We start from the raw sequence: 16,468 nt of genomic DNA on the forward strand, positions 1-16,468 counted from the left end.
CTCTCTAGAACCTGAGGTCACTAGAGAAAGACAGCGAGAAAGAGAAACAGAGACAGAGACAAGAAAAAGGTTCCTATGATTTTGGAAAGGTCGTCAATGTGGATCAAAGAAGAGATGATCGTAGCTTGAGGCAATTCTCCAACTGAATAATGAAGGTTCCAGGTTTGAGTACAGCATTTTATTTTTCAACAATTACTCAAGAATGATAAATGAGGAGATAGTTGAAACTTTCCAAAGAACTTCACAGCAAAGAGTCGAAATGCACAATGCTAATTTATTTATTTATTTATTTCCTTACAAGCAAGATCACAAATCCATCCATTCCATCAGGACCATACTCTGTCCAGAGCCTTGGTGTTGCCTAAGCAGTCTCCTTGTCTATTTGGCACAACCCTGGATGGGTCGCCACTCCGACAGGATACCAGCAAGCTGGCACTCATTTCGCCCACCTCGAAAGGATGATAGGCAGAGTCGACCCCACCTGGTATTAATTCAACAGCCAAGTGGTTTTTGAACTCAGGATCCGAGGATCCCAAGCCCACCACCCTTACCATTAAGTCAACACCAGGCATAAGAACCCAAATGATGCTATAAATGAAGCAATATTCGATAATCTTTTACATTCTTGACCTCAGGAATGCAAAGTTATAAAAATAGGAAATTTTCAAGAACCCATCATGATTTGGCACAAGCTTTTTGAGTAGTTTAGTTCGTCAAATTAAATGTACAATTAATTACAAAAGATTAAGTAAACAAGCTGCACAAGGGTTTTAGTTCAACCCAATCTCTCTTCACAATGCTGAGTCCAATGAAGGACTCCAGATTGGAGTACACAGGAGAAGTTTCACTATTCCATCTAAGACAGGTGTTTCTATTACAATCTTCTTTAAAAAATAAAATAAATAAAAACTGAAAATCTCAAAACACTGAGCCTGAGATTATTCAAATATAATCTTCTTATTCTTCCTTCTCTTCCCTTCATAAGGGGTGAGTTCCAACAGTAACAAGCTTCTGCCCTGCCTTGACCATTATAATCCTCCACTTCCCTCTGTACTCATCAATTTATCTCCACTCTCGAACCACCCTCACCTTATTCATATCTCTCCACAAACATGTAAATAAACAGACAAACGCTCATCGCAAAAATGAGATTGTGCTCGATTTGTAAAAACAGATTTATAATCTATCCTCAAAGGCAAGCCAGGCTAGGATTGACGTCATTCCCACACAGGCCTCACCAGTCATCGGCATATTTTGTATTTTTATCAATAATTTTGGAGAACCTCGTCTGATTGCTCAAGGAAGGCCAAGCAATGACACAATGAAACAAGAGCACAAGTGAGCACAATATACGCCCAAAAAAGTCTGTGACACACACATGCATGCGCGCACGCACACACACACACACACACACACAATTATATATTCAAACGCGTCAATTTATGAAGAACAAGAAGGTATATACAGAATTGTGCTACGACATGGAAAACAGCATCCTGGTTGCCATGGCAACCACTTTAGATGACGAACGTATGTCACGACACACCGTCTCCACAGTTTGTACCTATGTACCAAATATGAAACGTGAAAGTTGAAAACTTTGGGAGTTAGAGTGCGGACAGGAATGGACAGACAGACTAGACAGACAAGCCAGTAGGCGACATGGGTGGTTGCTATATAATTGCATACTAGTCATAGTTTTTGACGGATCGGGTTGAAAATTTTTGACAAACAGGTTGATTATAGTGCGCATAAAAGTCTGGAAGCCGATTTTTGATTTTCGAAAAAATTATTTTTTTAGGATTTTTCTAAAATTTCAAAATCCCGTTGCTAGGCAACGGTGGTGTCCATAGCAACGGTGCTCAAAATCATAGAACTAGATCCTGGTATGAACCTACCTGTCAAGTTTCATCAAAATTGGTTGACTCCTCTGGCCTCCAGAGCTGTCCATTACATACAAACAAAAAAAATGACGGTAAATAGACACCCTATTTTTGAAGGACTACCATTTGAAAAAGAAAACCGAAATCAAAATCGGCTCGAGTAAAATTTTCTAAATATCTCGAAGTGTTTAATTCCGAAGTCTCATTTCTCCACATTCAAAACTGTAGGACAAGTATTGAAAATACCATACGTGGTTTTTCGGCCGCTGCATAGCAACGGGTGGTTGCTTAGCAACGAAACTCAAACACGCACACTCCCAGCTCATATGGCACCTGTTAGCCAAGTTTCATCGAAATCGGTTTACTGGTTTGTGCTGTGGAGTCTCGCGTTGCAGACACACACACACACACACGGAAAACCTGACAATAAGGGTACTCTCGTGACCACCCAACAGACAGACAGATGGACGAACGGTATCACATAATACACCCATATATATATATATATATATATATATATATATATATATATATATATATATATATATATATATATATATATATATATATATATATATATATATATATATATATATATATATATATATATATATATATATATCGGGCATATAAAAAGGGGCTGCAATCAAAATCATTGACATTATACCTCGTCACAGCGTGCTGTTCTGAAGAGGTACTGTTTTCCTCAGGTCCAACAACACTCCACTACCATGTCTCCTTAACTCCAAGACGCTCTTCCTATCACCCTCACTGTTCACTTTGCTCACCTGTAGATAGCACTGATAAGTGTTGAAGATAACGGCATCGTCGTGGTTGAACTGGCGCATCATTTCCAAAGCCAAACGACTGATGGCTGGCTGGAAATAAGATTGTTCTGCATCCACCATCAACCGCACCCGGCTTTTCACCGCCGCCTGGAGGTTTGAGTGGGTGGAGTATCGAAATGAAGAAAATAAATAATTTCAGGCTTCGTAAGATGCATGAACAGAAGAAGAAACAGAAAAGGGGCATTTCCGTACAGTAATGAGAGTATGCATCCTCTGCAACATTCTTTTCATCTGCCTCTCCTCCTCGCCAGTGAAGGATTGTAGCAAGGGTTCCACAGTTCCTGTCTGAAACACAGGGTGGTTGGATAAGTAGGTCAAACATGGATCAATTCAAATTGTTTTTAACTGCAAGATCTTTATCTATCTATATATGACTAAAACTCTCATCATGTATGTATGTATGTTCCCGAAATACAGCCAAAACGGTACACGATAGTGCAAAAGTTTTAGGGCCACATTACTCACCATTCACCTGTGGTGTGCAGTATCAAGTTTAATTCAAATCGGGCAACGGAAAAAATTATAAAAAAAATCAATTCCCACTTCAGTCAAGTACTCTTTGGGAGAATTTAATCAATGCAAACAACCTCAGCGGTATAGTTCGCTGGAGCTATCTTTTTTTTCTTGAAATGATTAATTTTAAAATCTCAAACATTTAGTAAAGACAAAGAACAATTTCTTTTTAAGCATAAAATAAACAGCCATTTTGATCAAATACTTCCGTGTTATAAATAAAATTGTGTTTAGAAGATTACGCACAATAATTTATTCGACTTTCTTTTCTCCGTGTTTTTTTTTCACATTGACGCGCAATATCAAGTTTCGTTCAAATCGGGCAATGAAAAAAATTATTAAACAATCAATTCCCGATTCAGTCAAGTACTCTTTGATCAATGCAAACAACCTCAGCGGTATAGTTTGCTGGAACTATCTTTTCTTTTTTCTTGAAATGATTTTTTTCATCAACCGCTGTCACAACAGGAACCCAACGGGTTCACCAGTTGTTTAGTTTCAAACGAAATGGTTACTTAAATGGAGAAGTGGGTCATTTACATGGTTCAGCAGATTACAATCGCCATGCCCATTCTGGATCATTGGTCTATATTACATTGCATAACAATTCAAATATTCGACACCGTAAACTTTTTCCTTCAGAGCAGAAATTCCAATGAGATTTAAAGCCTACCTTCGGGTTCGGAACAACAAGTAACCGCGAGCACTCGGTGCGTTGGTCGATCAGTTGGTTCCACTCGCAAAGATCCACCGTCCTGCAATCACACAGCACCACCATAACCACACATCAATGCCATGAATTCCATAACAAGCATCGCAAACCCAATGGCACTACTAGCACTGACCCCTCCTTGAATGAGTCCCCACAAAAAAACTCTAAATTCCAAGCTCACCCAGAGGAGTCAGAGTCAATTAAGGTGAGCCAATGTCCAGCCTCATCACGAGTGGCAACTCCAAGCTTGGCGAGACTGTCCTGTCAGACAACCCAGCACAAGCAGTATGCAATTGTTACAACACAAATAGTATTTGGGCCATGGATGCCACCAAAGGTTTCAGACTAGAACGGGCACTCGGTGGAGCGCATACCTTCGCCACCGCAACTTTTTTCCGGGCACATTTGAAAAACGTCATTTTAAAACGTCCATGACGTCACAACCGTCAGTCCGATTGACGTCAAATTTGGTGTGTAACCTCCTTGAAGGCAGTCCAACAAAATGGAATGATAAACACTGAAAAATAAAAAAGTTGAAAAATGACGTCATCTTTTGACGTCATTTTGACGCACTTCTGGGGACATCACGTCCAATCGGGGACTACCATTCTGAAAGCTCGTAGTTCACTGAACGTTTTAACGTTGGTTTCATGTCAATAGCTCTATTAGATCTGAAGCTATGCCTACAAGTATATTTTGACCTTGAGTGTGACCTTGACCTTGACTACAGAGTTAATTGGCAAAACCTGTACATCAATAAACAGATATTTTGGTACTGATCCTCATGCCTGGATTTGGGAGACTTTGCTTTATAAATCATATAGATATTTGAATGTAAAATATCGGGACATTTTAGCCACAATTGAAAAACGTCATGTTCAAACGTCAATGACGTCATAACGGTCAGTCCAATCAAAGTCAAATTTGGTGTGTGACGTCCTTAAGGTAAGTCCTACAAAACGGTATGATCAAAACTGATGAGATTGAAAATTTACGTCATCTTGTGACGTCATTTAGACGCACTTCCAATGACGTTAAGTCAAATCCGACACTACATATCCGAAAAGTATCTCGTCATGGAACAATATGGCGGTGGTTGCATGTCGATAGCTGTATTATGAAGGAAGTTATGCTCAAGAGTGTTTTTGACCTTTTCTTGACCTTGACCTTTGACCCGATCGCTCCCAAAATCTAATCAAATCGTCCTTGGATACTCACGAATCATCCCACCAAATTTCATGCAATTCGGTTTAATAATTTCTGAGTTATGCGAATAACAAACAAACACACATATTCACAAATAAATAAATACACAGCGACCAAAACATAACCTTTCGCAGAATCCGAAGGTAATAACGAATGTTCAGCAAGCAGAGTTCAGACGGGAATAAACCCAAACCACTGATGAAGTTGAAAGTCTTTTATGTACAGGTTTGCTCAATCTGAAATTGCGACCCCACGACTTCGAATCTTGGACAGCTGTATAATTTGTGTTTACTTGATCAAAACTATGCATCATTATGAACGAATGCACTATATCAACACCTTTACATCATTATGTACCAATATTGGTTGGCCAAATGCTCTCAGTCGTTCCGCATACAATAGTTCCTTAATTTCTGCAACAGTCTTAGTTTCCCTTCTCTGCAAACTTTCAATCACAAATTTATCCTTTTTCAAAATGGTGACTATACTCTGTTGCATACTCTAAACTCGAACGAGCAATCAAAGATCGCATACCCTCACCCAGCCTCGTTTCATGTGGTTTTAGAGGACGTATTTTACAGACGTACTCACATTCTAATTGTACATACGATATAGATGTACTCACATTCGAATTGTACATACTTTACAGACGTACTCACATTCTAATTGTACATACTTTATAGACGTACTGTACTCGCATTCTAATTGTACATACTTTACAGATGTACGCACATTCTAATTGTACATACTTTATAGACGTACTGTACTCGCATTCTAATTGTACATACTTTATAGACGTATTCACATTTTAATTGTACATACTTTATAGACGTACTCACATTTTAATTGTACATACAGATGAACTCACATTCTAATTGTACATACTTTATAGACGTATTCACATTCTAATTGTACATACTTTTTCATGTACTCACATTCTAATTGTACATACTTTATACATGTACTCACATTCTAATTGTACATACTTTATACATGTACTCACATTCTAATTGTACATACTTTATACATGTACTCACGTCCAATCACATGTACTCACATTCTAATTGGACATACATTATACATGTATTCACATTCTAATTGTACATACTTTATACATGTACTCACATTCTAATTGTACATACTTTATACATGTACTCACGTCCAATCACATGTACTCACATTCTAATTGGACATACATTATACATGTATTCACATTCTAATTGTACATACTTTATACATGTACTCACATTCTAATTGTACATACTTTATACATGTACTCACGTCCAATCACATGTACTCACATTCTAATTGTACATACTTTATACATGTACTCACATTCTAATTGTACATACTTTATACATGTACTCACGTCCAATCACATGTACTCACATTCTAATTGGACATACATTATACATGTATTCACATTCTAATTGTACATACTTTATACATGTACTCACATTCTCATTGTACATACTTTATACATGTACTCACATTCTCATTGTACATACTTTATACATGTACTCTCATTCTAATTGGACATACTTTATACATGTACTCTCATTTTAATTGTATTTACTTTATAGATGTACTCGTATTCTAATTGTACATACTTTATAGACGTACTGTACTCGCATTCTAATTGAACATACTTTACAGATGTACGCACATTCTAATTGTACATACTTTATAGACGTACTGTACTCGCATTCTAATTGTACATACTTTATAGACGTATTCACATTTTAATTGTACATACTTTATAGACGTACTCACATTTTAATTGTACATACTTTATAGACGTACTCACATTTTAATTGTACATACAGATGAACTCACATTCTAATTGTACATACTTTATAGACGTATTCACATTCTAATTGTACATACTTTATACATGTACTCTCATTTTAATTGTACTTACTTTATACATGTACTCGTATTCTAATTGTACATACTTTATAGACGTACTCACATTATAGATGTACTCATATTCTAATTGTACATACTTTAGAGACGTACTCACATTCTAATTGGACATACTTTATAGATGTACTCGCATTCTAATTGGACATTCATGATTGAAAGGGAAGGCAGCCTGAGGGGAAGGGAAAGTAAGGCAGCATGAAGGGAAGGGAATGGAGAGGAGTGTGAGGGGAAGGGAAGGTGGAGTGCATACCTCCACCAGGCTGAACAGTTCAAATTTTGTATCCCACTGATAGGCCAGACATGGTTCCAGACCTGAACCAAAATCAAATCAGCTTGTTCTTGTCACCTAACCAACTCAGCCACCTAGTTTTGAAATATGGTGCAATACAGTGCAGTACATGTACCCCTTTTGGCCCCATATATGCATTGATGATGAAGAATCACTAAAATGATGATGAATAAAATAAAATAAATTCTCGTATCCAGATCCAGATTGGGATCTTCACCAAAATTGAATCATTTCTTCCTTGTCACACACCAAACCTGTCCACCAAGTTTCGTCCAAATCCATCCATAGCTTTTTGATACATCGTGTTACATATAATTTTTAGCCCCATCATTAAGCCTGGTGTTGGCTTAATGGTTAGGGTGCTTGGCTTAAAGATCTTCGGGTCTTGAGTTCAAGCCCATGTCATTCTGTTGAATTAACACCAGGTAGGTTGACTGAGCCTGTCATCATTCCGAGGTTGGCGAAATGAGTACAAGCTTGCTGATAACAGGGGCATCGCATCAGCGGCACAGCTGCGCCCCCAGAAAATGATGTAGCCAAGCAGCCATAGGCTGTGCACGATTAAATAAAAAGCCCCATCACTCAATGGTGAAGAATCACTTAAAAAATTCTCCGATCCATATCCAGATTCAGATCTTCAAACAAGTGTAATCAATTCTTCCTTGTCACACACCCAACCTGCCCACCAAATTTCATCCGGATCTGTCCACAACGTTTTGAGATATCCAGCACACAAACAGGCAAACAGACAGACAGACAGACATGAAAACATATCATCCTTCACCTTCAGTGGCAGAGGTAACAAACACACAATCACTTAAAAAAAAAATTATATTTGCAAGATACGTCGAAGCCAACACCTTGACGAAGTTGGTTTGCATTTCCAGCACAATATCTCATGATCAAACAGTCTGGTCTTCTATTCCGCCTAACCGTGATTGATTCCAACTGCAGACTTTTCGGTCCAACATCTGTGCAAACCAGTCTGGCTGTACTTCACCCACAATTTGTTGTCCAAAGACTGTGCAATGGCCAAGGTCTGAACAATAACAACTGACCAAGTACCCATTCCAATATGGTGAGCACTCTGAATAGATAAACTCCTGAGAGTCTCTTTACCCAACAGTTTTCAAAATTTGGTGAGTCAGACTGAAGTTAAAGGTCCCTTTATACAGTTACAACACAAAAACTGTGATTATTGATCTGCATGTGATGTCAGCTTAACGCAGGTCAAAACTGCAATTCTATCCGAGGTGCAATCATTTGAGCGTGGCTGGGATCGAGCAATCTTTGCTTCAAAAATTTACTGGAATATATTGGTTAATAGATTGAAAAGAGTGATTGAAGGTCATGTATTAAATCCAAGGTTATTGATTAAAAAAAAAATTGCAGTCACAACACAAGAAAAAGAGGAATCAGAGATTGCAGACCCTCGCCAGGACTTGTTTTGTGTGGTGCGTTGTGTGGTATGTTGTAGTTTTGTGTGGTGTATTTTGTGTGGCGTTTGTATACTGGTGTGTTACGTAATTAATAAGAGACAAAATTAAAACTTCCACTTTATAAATGCTGGCAACTGGTTCAGCCATTTCAGAGAAGATTTTTGAAGGTTTAAATATTTTTTTTTAACAATATGGCTGCCATATCATGTGACCGATGATGTCATCAAAAACATTTTTTTGTGGACCATTTTATCCCTAGATGACCATCAAAAAATTTCATACTGATCTGATATGGTGTTCCACATATGCAGTTATGACGTCAAAACAAAGGCATCTATGACGTCATAAAAAAATCACACATTCCCCATGAGGAGTACTTGCTATGTGCCAAGTTTCATTTTTTCCCTTGGTGCGGTTTCAAGGATACAGAGGTCCAAAGTTTTTCCATTTTCCCAACATGGCTGCCACACCACGTAACCCATGACATCATAATTATCATTATAACATTCTACATGAGTAGTCACACCAATGTTGAAAATTTTGCCTCAATCCGACAAGCAGTTGCGGAGAAAAACATGAAAGTTCAGTGTGGACAAACAGACAGACACAAATGAAATACCCTCTCCTTCGGCGAGGGTAATAACAGCAAGATGATACTGTTATGGCTGTGGAAATTCACAGAACACCATAAAGGTCCTTAGTTCAGTTAGATCGATAAGTCTGTGTTCAGTTAGATTTCCCCACCGTTGTTTAATGGGTTTTATTCGTGTTAGCAGGGCTGTGATCCTTTGAGATAGTGTTTTTCTTTGACTATAGTTATTTTGGACCAACCACATTTCAACCACCACAACCACCTTCACAGCGGCACCATCACAACAACCACGATCGCCTCAACCACCAACCACAACCGAACCACCACCACCAACGTCGCTCTCAAACAACTGCTTCAGATCCACCGTCCTGCCACCACAACCACAACGCCAACCACAATTACTCCAATCACCTAACCACCTTCCCCGCTACACCAACTGCCGATCCCCCTTCTCCACACACCAAATCGCAACCCTCTCCGCTCATAAAAACCGTCTCTACAAAGCGAAAGGAACAAGGGATTCCGAGAACGCCAAAGAAAAAGAACAAGGTATATCGGTGGCGCACGGATTTTCCCGCGCACCGCAAAGGGGAGATCGTTCGTCATTGGTCGGTTCATAGGAGTGAGGCGCTGGAAATGGGTAACGCCTCCTTTCTGGAAGCTTCCCGCAGGAGCTGGAAGGGGGCAGAGCGATAAACAGGGAGGAGCGAGGCATTGGAACTGAGGAATGCCTCCTTTCTCGAAGCTTCCCGGAGGAGCTCGAAGGAGGGCGGAGCAAGAAGCCAGGAGGAATACAAGGGCACACAGAGTGCCAAGCAGGCGGTCAGTCGTGTGTAAGTGAGGGTGGTTTCTTCTGGTGGTCTTCTTAGTTGGGATCTTCAGCTCGTGGTGGCCTGTCTGTGGAGAAGTGATCCGTGGAACGACCCGTTCGTCGGAGCTCGCAGTCGGTGGGGAGTCCGAACATGGCACCAGAGACACGGACTGGAGGCGCCGCTCTGCCAGCTCTGTTGCGCAGACCTGCGCGTCCGAGTGAAGAGTGCCAGAGAGAGCTGGCCCTGTGGAAGGCCCGAGTCAGCCGCGGCTATCCTAGCCGCCGTGGGGACAGACGTCGCGACTCGCCCATCAAGGCACCACGAGGGTGCAGGTAACCTGCAATGGTCTCGTAGGGCCCGTTCGGTCACCAAGGCTCCACGGTATAAAGGTCTATGGACCCTGTCTGACTCCCTTGTCTTTGAGGGTAGTCTTTTCTTTTGAATGAATGTTGGTGGCGCCGTCTATAATTAGAACTGTGCAAGTGCTTGGAAATGATAATAATTGCTGATAGATGGTCGTAGTGCTTTCACCTTGCTCGTGCATGATTGTTTTACTGCATACGTGTCTCCATTGCTTTGCCTGTATAAGTGTTTAGTAATAAAAGTGCTTATTTAAATGTTAACCCGTTCGTCGTGTCTTCTTTCCCTTATTGGAACGCCATCTCGTATTGCGGAATATTAATTGGGTTTTAAATACCCGTTAAATATAATCTGATCGGGCGAGGTCGGGCGATAATACCTGCTCGGTTATCTCAGAACGGAACGGACCGTGGGAGCGGTTCGTGTCCAAGCTGGCCTGCGTCGAGGTACGGTCTCTCGGTAGGCTGCCCGTGCGAGTACTTAGGTATATCGATATTCGGCGATTGACCCTATTTTGCGCGGGTATAAAATTGACTAGGCCGTGGTGGGATTAAGGAGCCACCCGTGACAGGGTTCCGGCGTTGTTCCAGAAAGTCACGACTGAATTGTCCGTCCGGTGGGCGACGCGGCTGCCATTGGAGAAACGCGGTCGATCGCACGCCGGTGGACGCAAATTCGTAACAATACTTTAAAACCATAAGCTGAGGCCGAGTAAAGGTTATTTGCTAACATGTAAGAGTTTGTGAGCATGTGGGAATACAACAAATAAAAAATATTTTTGTATCGAGAGCGATTTTGCAGCATTCGGCACACCACAAAGGTGGGACCAAAGATGAGAAAGACATGAAGAGAAAGTATGGAAATCAAACCTGCAGCGTATCCAAAGAGAGATGCTTCTTCATCGCCGATTTCTCACCGAGACCTTGCTCTTCGGCCAAATGATAAAAAAATCGTCGCCATTTGACCAAAACCTCTGAAAACATCATCTGCCAAACATAAAGAGATGAAGATCACATTGATGAACGATAAAGAGCAATCAGAGATTGCAGACCCTCACCAGGGCTTGTTTCGTGTGGTGTATTTTGTGTGGCAAATAAATGGAAGGATTTACTAAATGAAAGGTCATTGATTGCAAATGAAAGTTCTAAACATGAAATGGTCCAGTTGTAAAAGGTGGAACGGTCTGAAAAGTTGTAAAGGTGTAAAAGGTCAAAGAGTCAAAAAGTGTAAAGGTAGAAAGGTCGAAATGGGTCAAAATTGTCAAAGGGGTATGAAAAGGTCTGAAAGGTGTGAAGGTCTAAAGGGTAAACAAGAGTTTAAGGGGCCTTCAGGGTCTAACGGGGTATAGAGGGTCTTTGGATTCTAAGGAGGTCTATAGGGTTCTACAGTCTTGGGGTTCAAGGAGTCTTAGGGTTCTATGGGGTATTAGGGTTCTGTGGGGTATTATGGATCTGTGGGATCTAAAGGATGTAAATGTCCAATGGTGTTTAAAGGTTTAAAAATGTCAAAAGAGTCTTAAAGGGTCTTTAAAGTTCCAAGGGGTCTCAGCAGTCTAAATAGTCGAAAGGTGTTCTAATAGTACGTAATTAATGAATGTAGTCACGGAGCAACTCACGTTCAAAACGTAATGAAGAGACATATAATCATGTGGGTTAGTGGCTGAACATCAATACACTTTCTCCATCTATTCTAATAAATGTCAGTGTGTGTGTGTGTGTGTGTGTGTGTGTGTGTGTGTGTGTGTGTGTGTGTGTGTGTGTGTGTGTGTGTCTTCCATAACTCCAAAACCATGAAACCTATCAGCCTCAAACTTTGCATGCATACCAAGGGACCTCCAAGGAAGTGCATGACTGAAAATTGGGTGTTTGGGTTCATTAATACACCACTTTTGAAGATAATTAACGGCCTTATTTACTTATATCCATTATCAGGCACATCCTTGCCCACCTCGCTCTCTGGGGTCTTAAGGTACATCCTGGGTAACCTTGTTGAGGTCTGAAGCCACCATGTTTTTTGGCCTGCTCAACCATGCCTTGACTTGGAACAGGCCACAACAATTTAACGATTTTTTTTTTTTTTTTTACTCTCCTCCCTTATGTTATTGAATGCCTGATTAATTATGATAGCTATGAATCGTTGGATACATTGCAATGCTTATAAACGCCCAGACACCAGCGTTTGTAGCTTTATTTAATTTCCGCATATGCCATAACCTCAAGAATATCTTAAACCAAGACAAATTACAAAATTTAAGCTCCAGAATTGAACACCAGCATTTCCGACTGCTAAAAAAGTGTTAATTCGCCCAATTTGGACATATTTGATATTTTGGGCGTCTCCGGGAGGTGTGTTTAATATGATGGTTCAGAGATTGCTAATCGCTTACCAATTGAGCCGTTCCTTATCAACCATTTTGTTGGAGTGCTTAAGCCACTTGGCAAGCACTCTACAATATTCACACGTCACCGAATACTGTATATCGATCAACTTAAACAATGTTCAGGGGGCACTAGACTGCGTTGGCCCCACGTTGATCTGGCAATGGCTGGTTCGCTGAAAATGTGCAATTTCCCATTTTTTGTACGATATTCTTTCATTATATGACTCGTCACTTCAGCAGAGATAAAAATAAATAAATAAATGAAATGTTTTGTTAACATCACGGCAGGATAGCCGAGAGCTATAAACCGTCATCCCCGTGTTTCACAGGCAGGGCGATTCATCAATGTGTGAGCCATCAAACTGGACTTCACATCTACTGGAATCCCCACCCTCTCCCCCACCCCTCTCCTGTTCCTCTCCCTAACCCTGACACTCCTGTGTCTGTCTCTGTCTGTCTGTCTGTCTCTCTCTCTGTCTCCGAACGTGCCTGAATAGTGGTCATCTCCACACGTATCCGGACGGTGGTCATCTCCGCACGTATCCGGACGGTGGTCATCTCCGCACGTATCCGGACGGTGGTCATCTCCGCACGTATCCGGACGGTGGTCATCTCCGCACGTATCCGGACGGTGGTCATCTCTGCACGTATCCGGACGGTGGTCATCTCCGCACATATCCGGACGGTGGTCATCTCCGCAAGTATCGGGACAGTGGTCATCTCCGCACATATCTGGACGGGGGTTATTTCTGGATGGTGGTTATCTTTGGACGTACAGACCCTCCCTTCACACTTCCTTCCTTTGCCCTCCCCTCACACTTCTCCCCCCTCCTTTCACACTGCCTTCCTTTCCCCCACTCCTCATCTCTCCCCCACCACTCCTCGCTCGCTCCCCCATCCTTCCTCACTCTCCCTACTTTCTCGCTCCTCCACCCTCCACCCCCCTCTCCCCCCACCACCCCGCCCCACCTTAGTATACCTCCCCTCACTCTGTCTTCCGTTGTTGTATCTGGACGGTGGTTATGCCCGGATGGTGGCTATGTCCAGATGGACCATCCCCTCACAATGCCTTACATTGCTCTCCATTCATGCTGCCTTCCCTTGCCCTCCCCTGCCCATCTTTCACGCTGCCTCCCCTTTCCCCACCCCTCCTCGCTCCCCAACCCCTCCTTGGTTTCCCTCCCTCTTCACTAACCTCCCTCCTCTCTCCCTCGCATGCTTCTTACTCCTCCCCCCAACCCCCTTAATACCCGTCAGTGAAGCGAGGGGTTGTATTTGCTAATTATATGTAGATAATCATTATCAATATTGTCATTATTATTCTCATTATGTACCATTATTATTATCATTCTGCACCATTATCATCATCACTATGTACCATTGTTGTTATCATTATTATTATCAACAATGTCATCGTCATCATTTTCAATCTTGTCAGCATTATTATGTTCCATTATCGTTATCATTATGTACCATTATTATAGTTAAGCAACATAATCATTATCATTACCATTTCAAGAGCATGTAATTGATACACTGACTCACATCATGTACAGCCAAACAGACCCAAATATAATGACCTCTTCTCTGGCAAGGGTGAATATAAATGGAAACAAGAAGAAACTAACAAACAAAAAAAGCATGAAGAGCTTCTCACCAGAAACTGAGGCCTGCCCAAAGCTGTAAGCTTAATTGCTGTGAAGCCATCATCTGAGGTCTCAGCTGGAACATAGGATGAGAAGAACAGGAAGAATGAGAGAATATGGTGAATAAATAAATAATAACATATGAATTTGTGATTCCCCACCACAATCAAGAATGGCATGATGATCACAACCCATGAGGAATTAAGATGCCGTGGATGCACAAACACATTACCTCTCAAGTTTGATGCAAGTCCTGCATAATGCACAGGCAAGCAAGCATAAGGTTTTAATAGATTTAAGATGAGCTTATGAAAAGATGGAATGGGAGGTGAGTATGTAAATAGAGGATGGTAGGCGAGTTCATAAATAGAGGAGGGTAGATGAATTCATAAAAAGAGGGGATGGTAGGTGAGTTTATAAATAGAGGGGATGGTAGATGAGTTTATAAATAGAGAGGGTGGGAGGTGAGTTTATAAATAGAGGGGATGGTAGGTGAGTTTATAAATAGAGAGGGTGGGAGGTGAGTTTATATATAGACGATGGTAGGTGAGTTTATAAAGAGGGGATGGTAGGTGAGTTTATAAATAGAGGGGATGGTAGGTGAGTTTATAAATAGAGGGGATGGTAGGTGAGTTTATAAATAGAGGGGATGGTAGGTGAGTTTATAAATAGAGGGGATGGTAGGTGAGTTTATAAATAGAGAGGCTGGGAGGTGAGTTTATAAATAGAGGGGATGGTAGGTGAGTTTATAAATAGAGAGGGTGGGAGGTGAGTTTATATATAGATGATGGTAGGTGAGTTTATAAAGAGGGGATGGTAGGTGAGTTTATGAATAGAGGGGATGGTAGGTGAGTTTATAAATAGAGGGGATGGTAGATGAGTTTAAAATAGAGAGGATGGTAGATGAGTTTATATATAGACGACGGTAGGCGAGTTTATAAAAAGGGGATGGTAGGTGAATTTATAAAAAGAGGGGATGGAAGGTGAGTTTATAAAAAGAGGGGATGGTCGGTGAGTTTATATACATCGATGATGGTAGGTGAGTTTATAAAGAGGGGATGGTAGGTGAGTTTATGAATAGAGGGGATGGTAGATGAGTTTATATATAGACGACGGTAGGTGAGTTTATAAAGAGGGGATGGTAGGTGAATTTATAAAAAGAGGGGATGGTAGGTGAGTTTATAAATAGAGGGGATGGTAGATGAGTTTATATATAGACGACGGTAGGTGAGTTTATAAAGAGGGGATGGTAGGTGAATTTATAAAAAGAGGGGATGGAAGGTGAGTTCATAAAAAGAGGGGATGGGAGGTGATTTTGAATTAGAGAGGTTGGGAGGTGAGTTTATATATAGACGACGGTAGGTGAGTTTATAAAGAGGGGATGGTAGGTGAATTTATAAAAAGAGGGGATGGAAGGTGAGTTTATAAAAAGAGGGGATGGGAGGTGATTTTGAATTAGAGAGGGTGGGAGGTGAGTTTATAAATGGAGAGGGTGGGAGGTAAGTTTATATATAGACGATGGTAGGTGAGTTTACAAAAAGAGGGGATGGTAGGTGAGTTTATAAAAAGAGGGGATGGTCGGTCAGTTCATAAATAGAAAGGATGGTAGATGATTTTAAAATAGAGAGGGTGGGAGGTGAGTTTACAAATAGAGAGGGTGGGAGGTGAGTTTATAAATAAGAGAGAGTGGGAGGTGAGTTTATAAATGGAGAGGGTGGGAGGTGAGTTTATATATAGACGATGGTAGGTGAGTTTATAAAAAGAGGGGATGCTAGGTGAGTTTCTAAAAAGAGGGGATGGTTGGTGAGTTTATATACATAGATGATGGAAGGTGAGTTTATAAAAAGAGGGGATGCTAGGTG

The 16,468-nt window shown here is 41.0% G+C and overlaps 1 protein-coding gene across 1 annotated transcript in view; it reads right to left on the bottom strand.

Annotated features, from left to right (window-relative positions):
- Positions 1–16,468, bottom strand: part of PRODH (proline dehydrogenase 1) — a 60,806-nt gene that overhangs the window by 8,757 nt on the left and 35,581 nt on the right. The window contains exons 5-10 of the mRNA XM_085881007.1: positions 14,618–14,682; positions 11,450–11,566; positions 4,138–4,217; positions 3,918–3,999; positions 2,924–3,016; positions 2,672–2,818 (exon numbers count right to left, since the gene is read on the bottom strand). Coding sequence (XP_085737133.1) covers positions 2,672–2,818; positions 2,924–3,016; positions 3,918–3,999; positions 4,138–4,217; positions 11,450–11,566; positions 14,618–14,682 — 584 coding nt within the window. The remainder of the gene's footprint in view (positions 1–2,671; positions 2,819–2,923; positions 3,017–3,917; positions 4,000–4,137; positions 4,218–11,449; positions 11,567–14,617; positions 14,683–16,468) is intronic.

The sequence above is a fragment of the Eptatretus burgeri genome, chromosome 5 (assembly GCF_056783735.1).
Source record: "Eptatretus burgeri isolate ZD-2024b chromosome 5, Ebu_testis_v1, whole genome shotgun sequence".
NCBI lineage: Eukaryota > Metazoa > Chordata > Myxini > Myxiniformes > Myxinidae > Eptatretus > Eptatretus burgeri.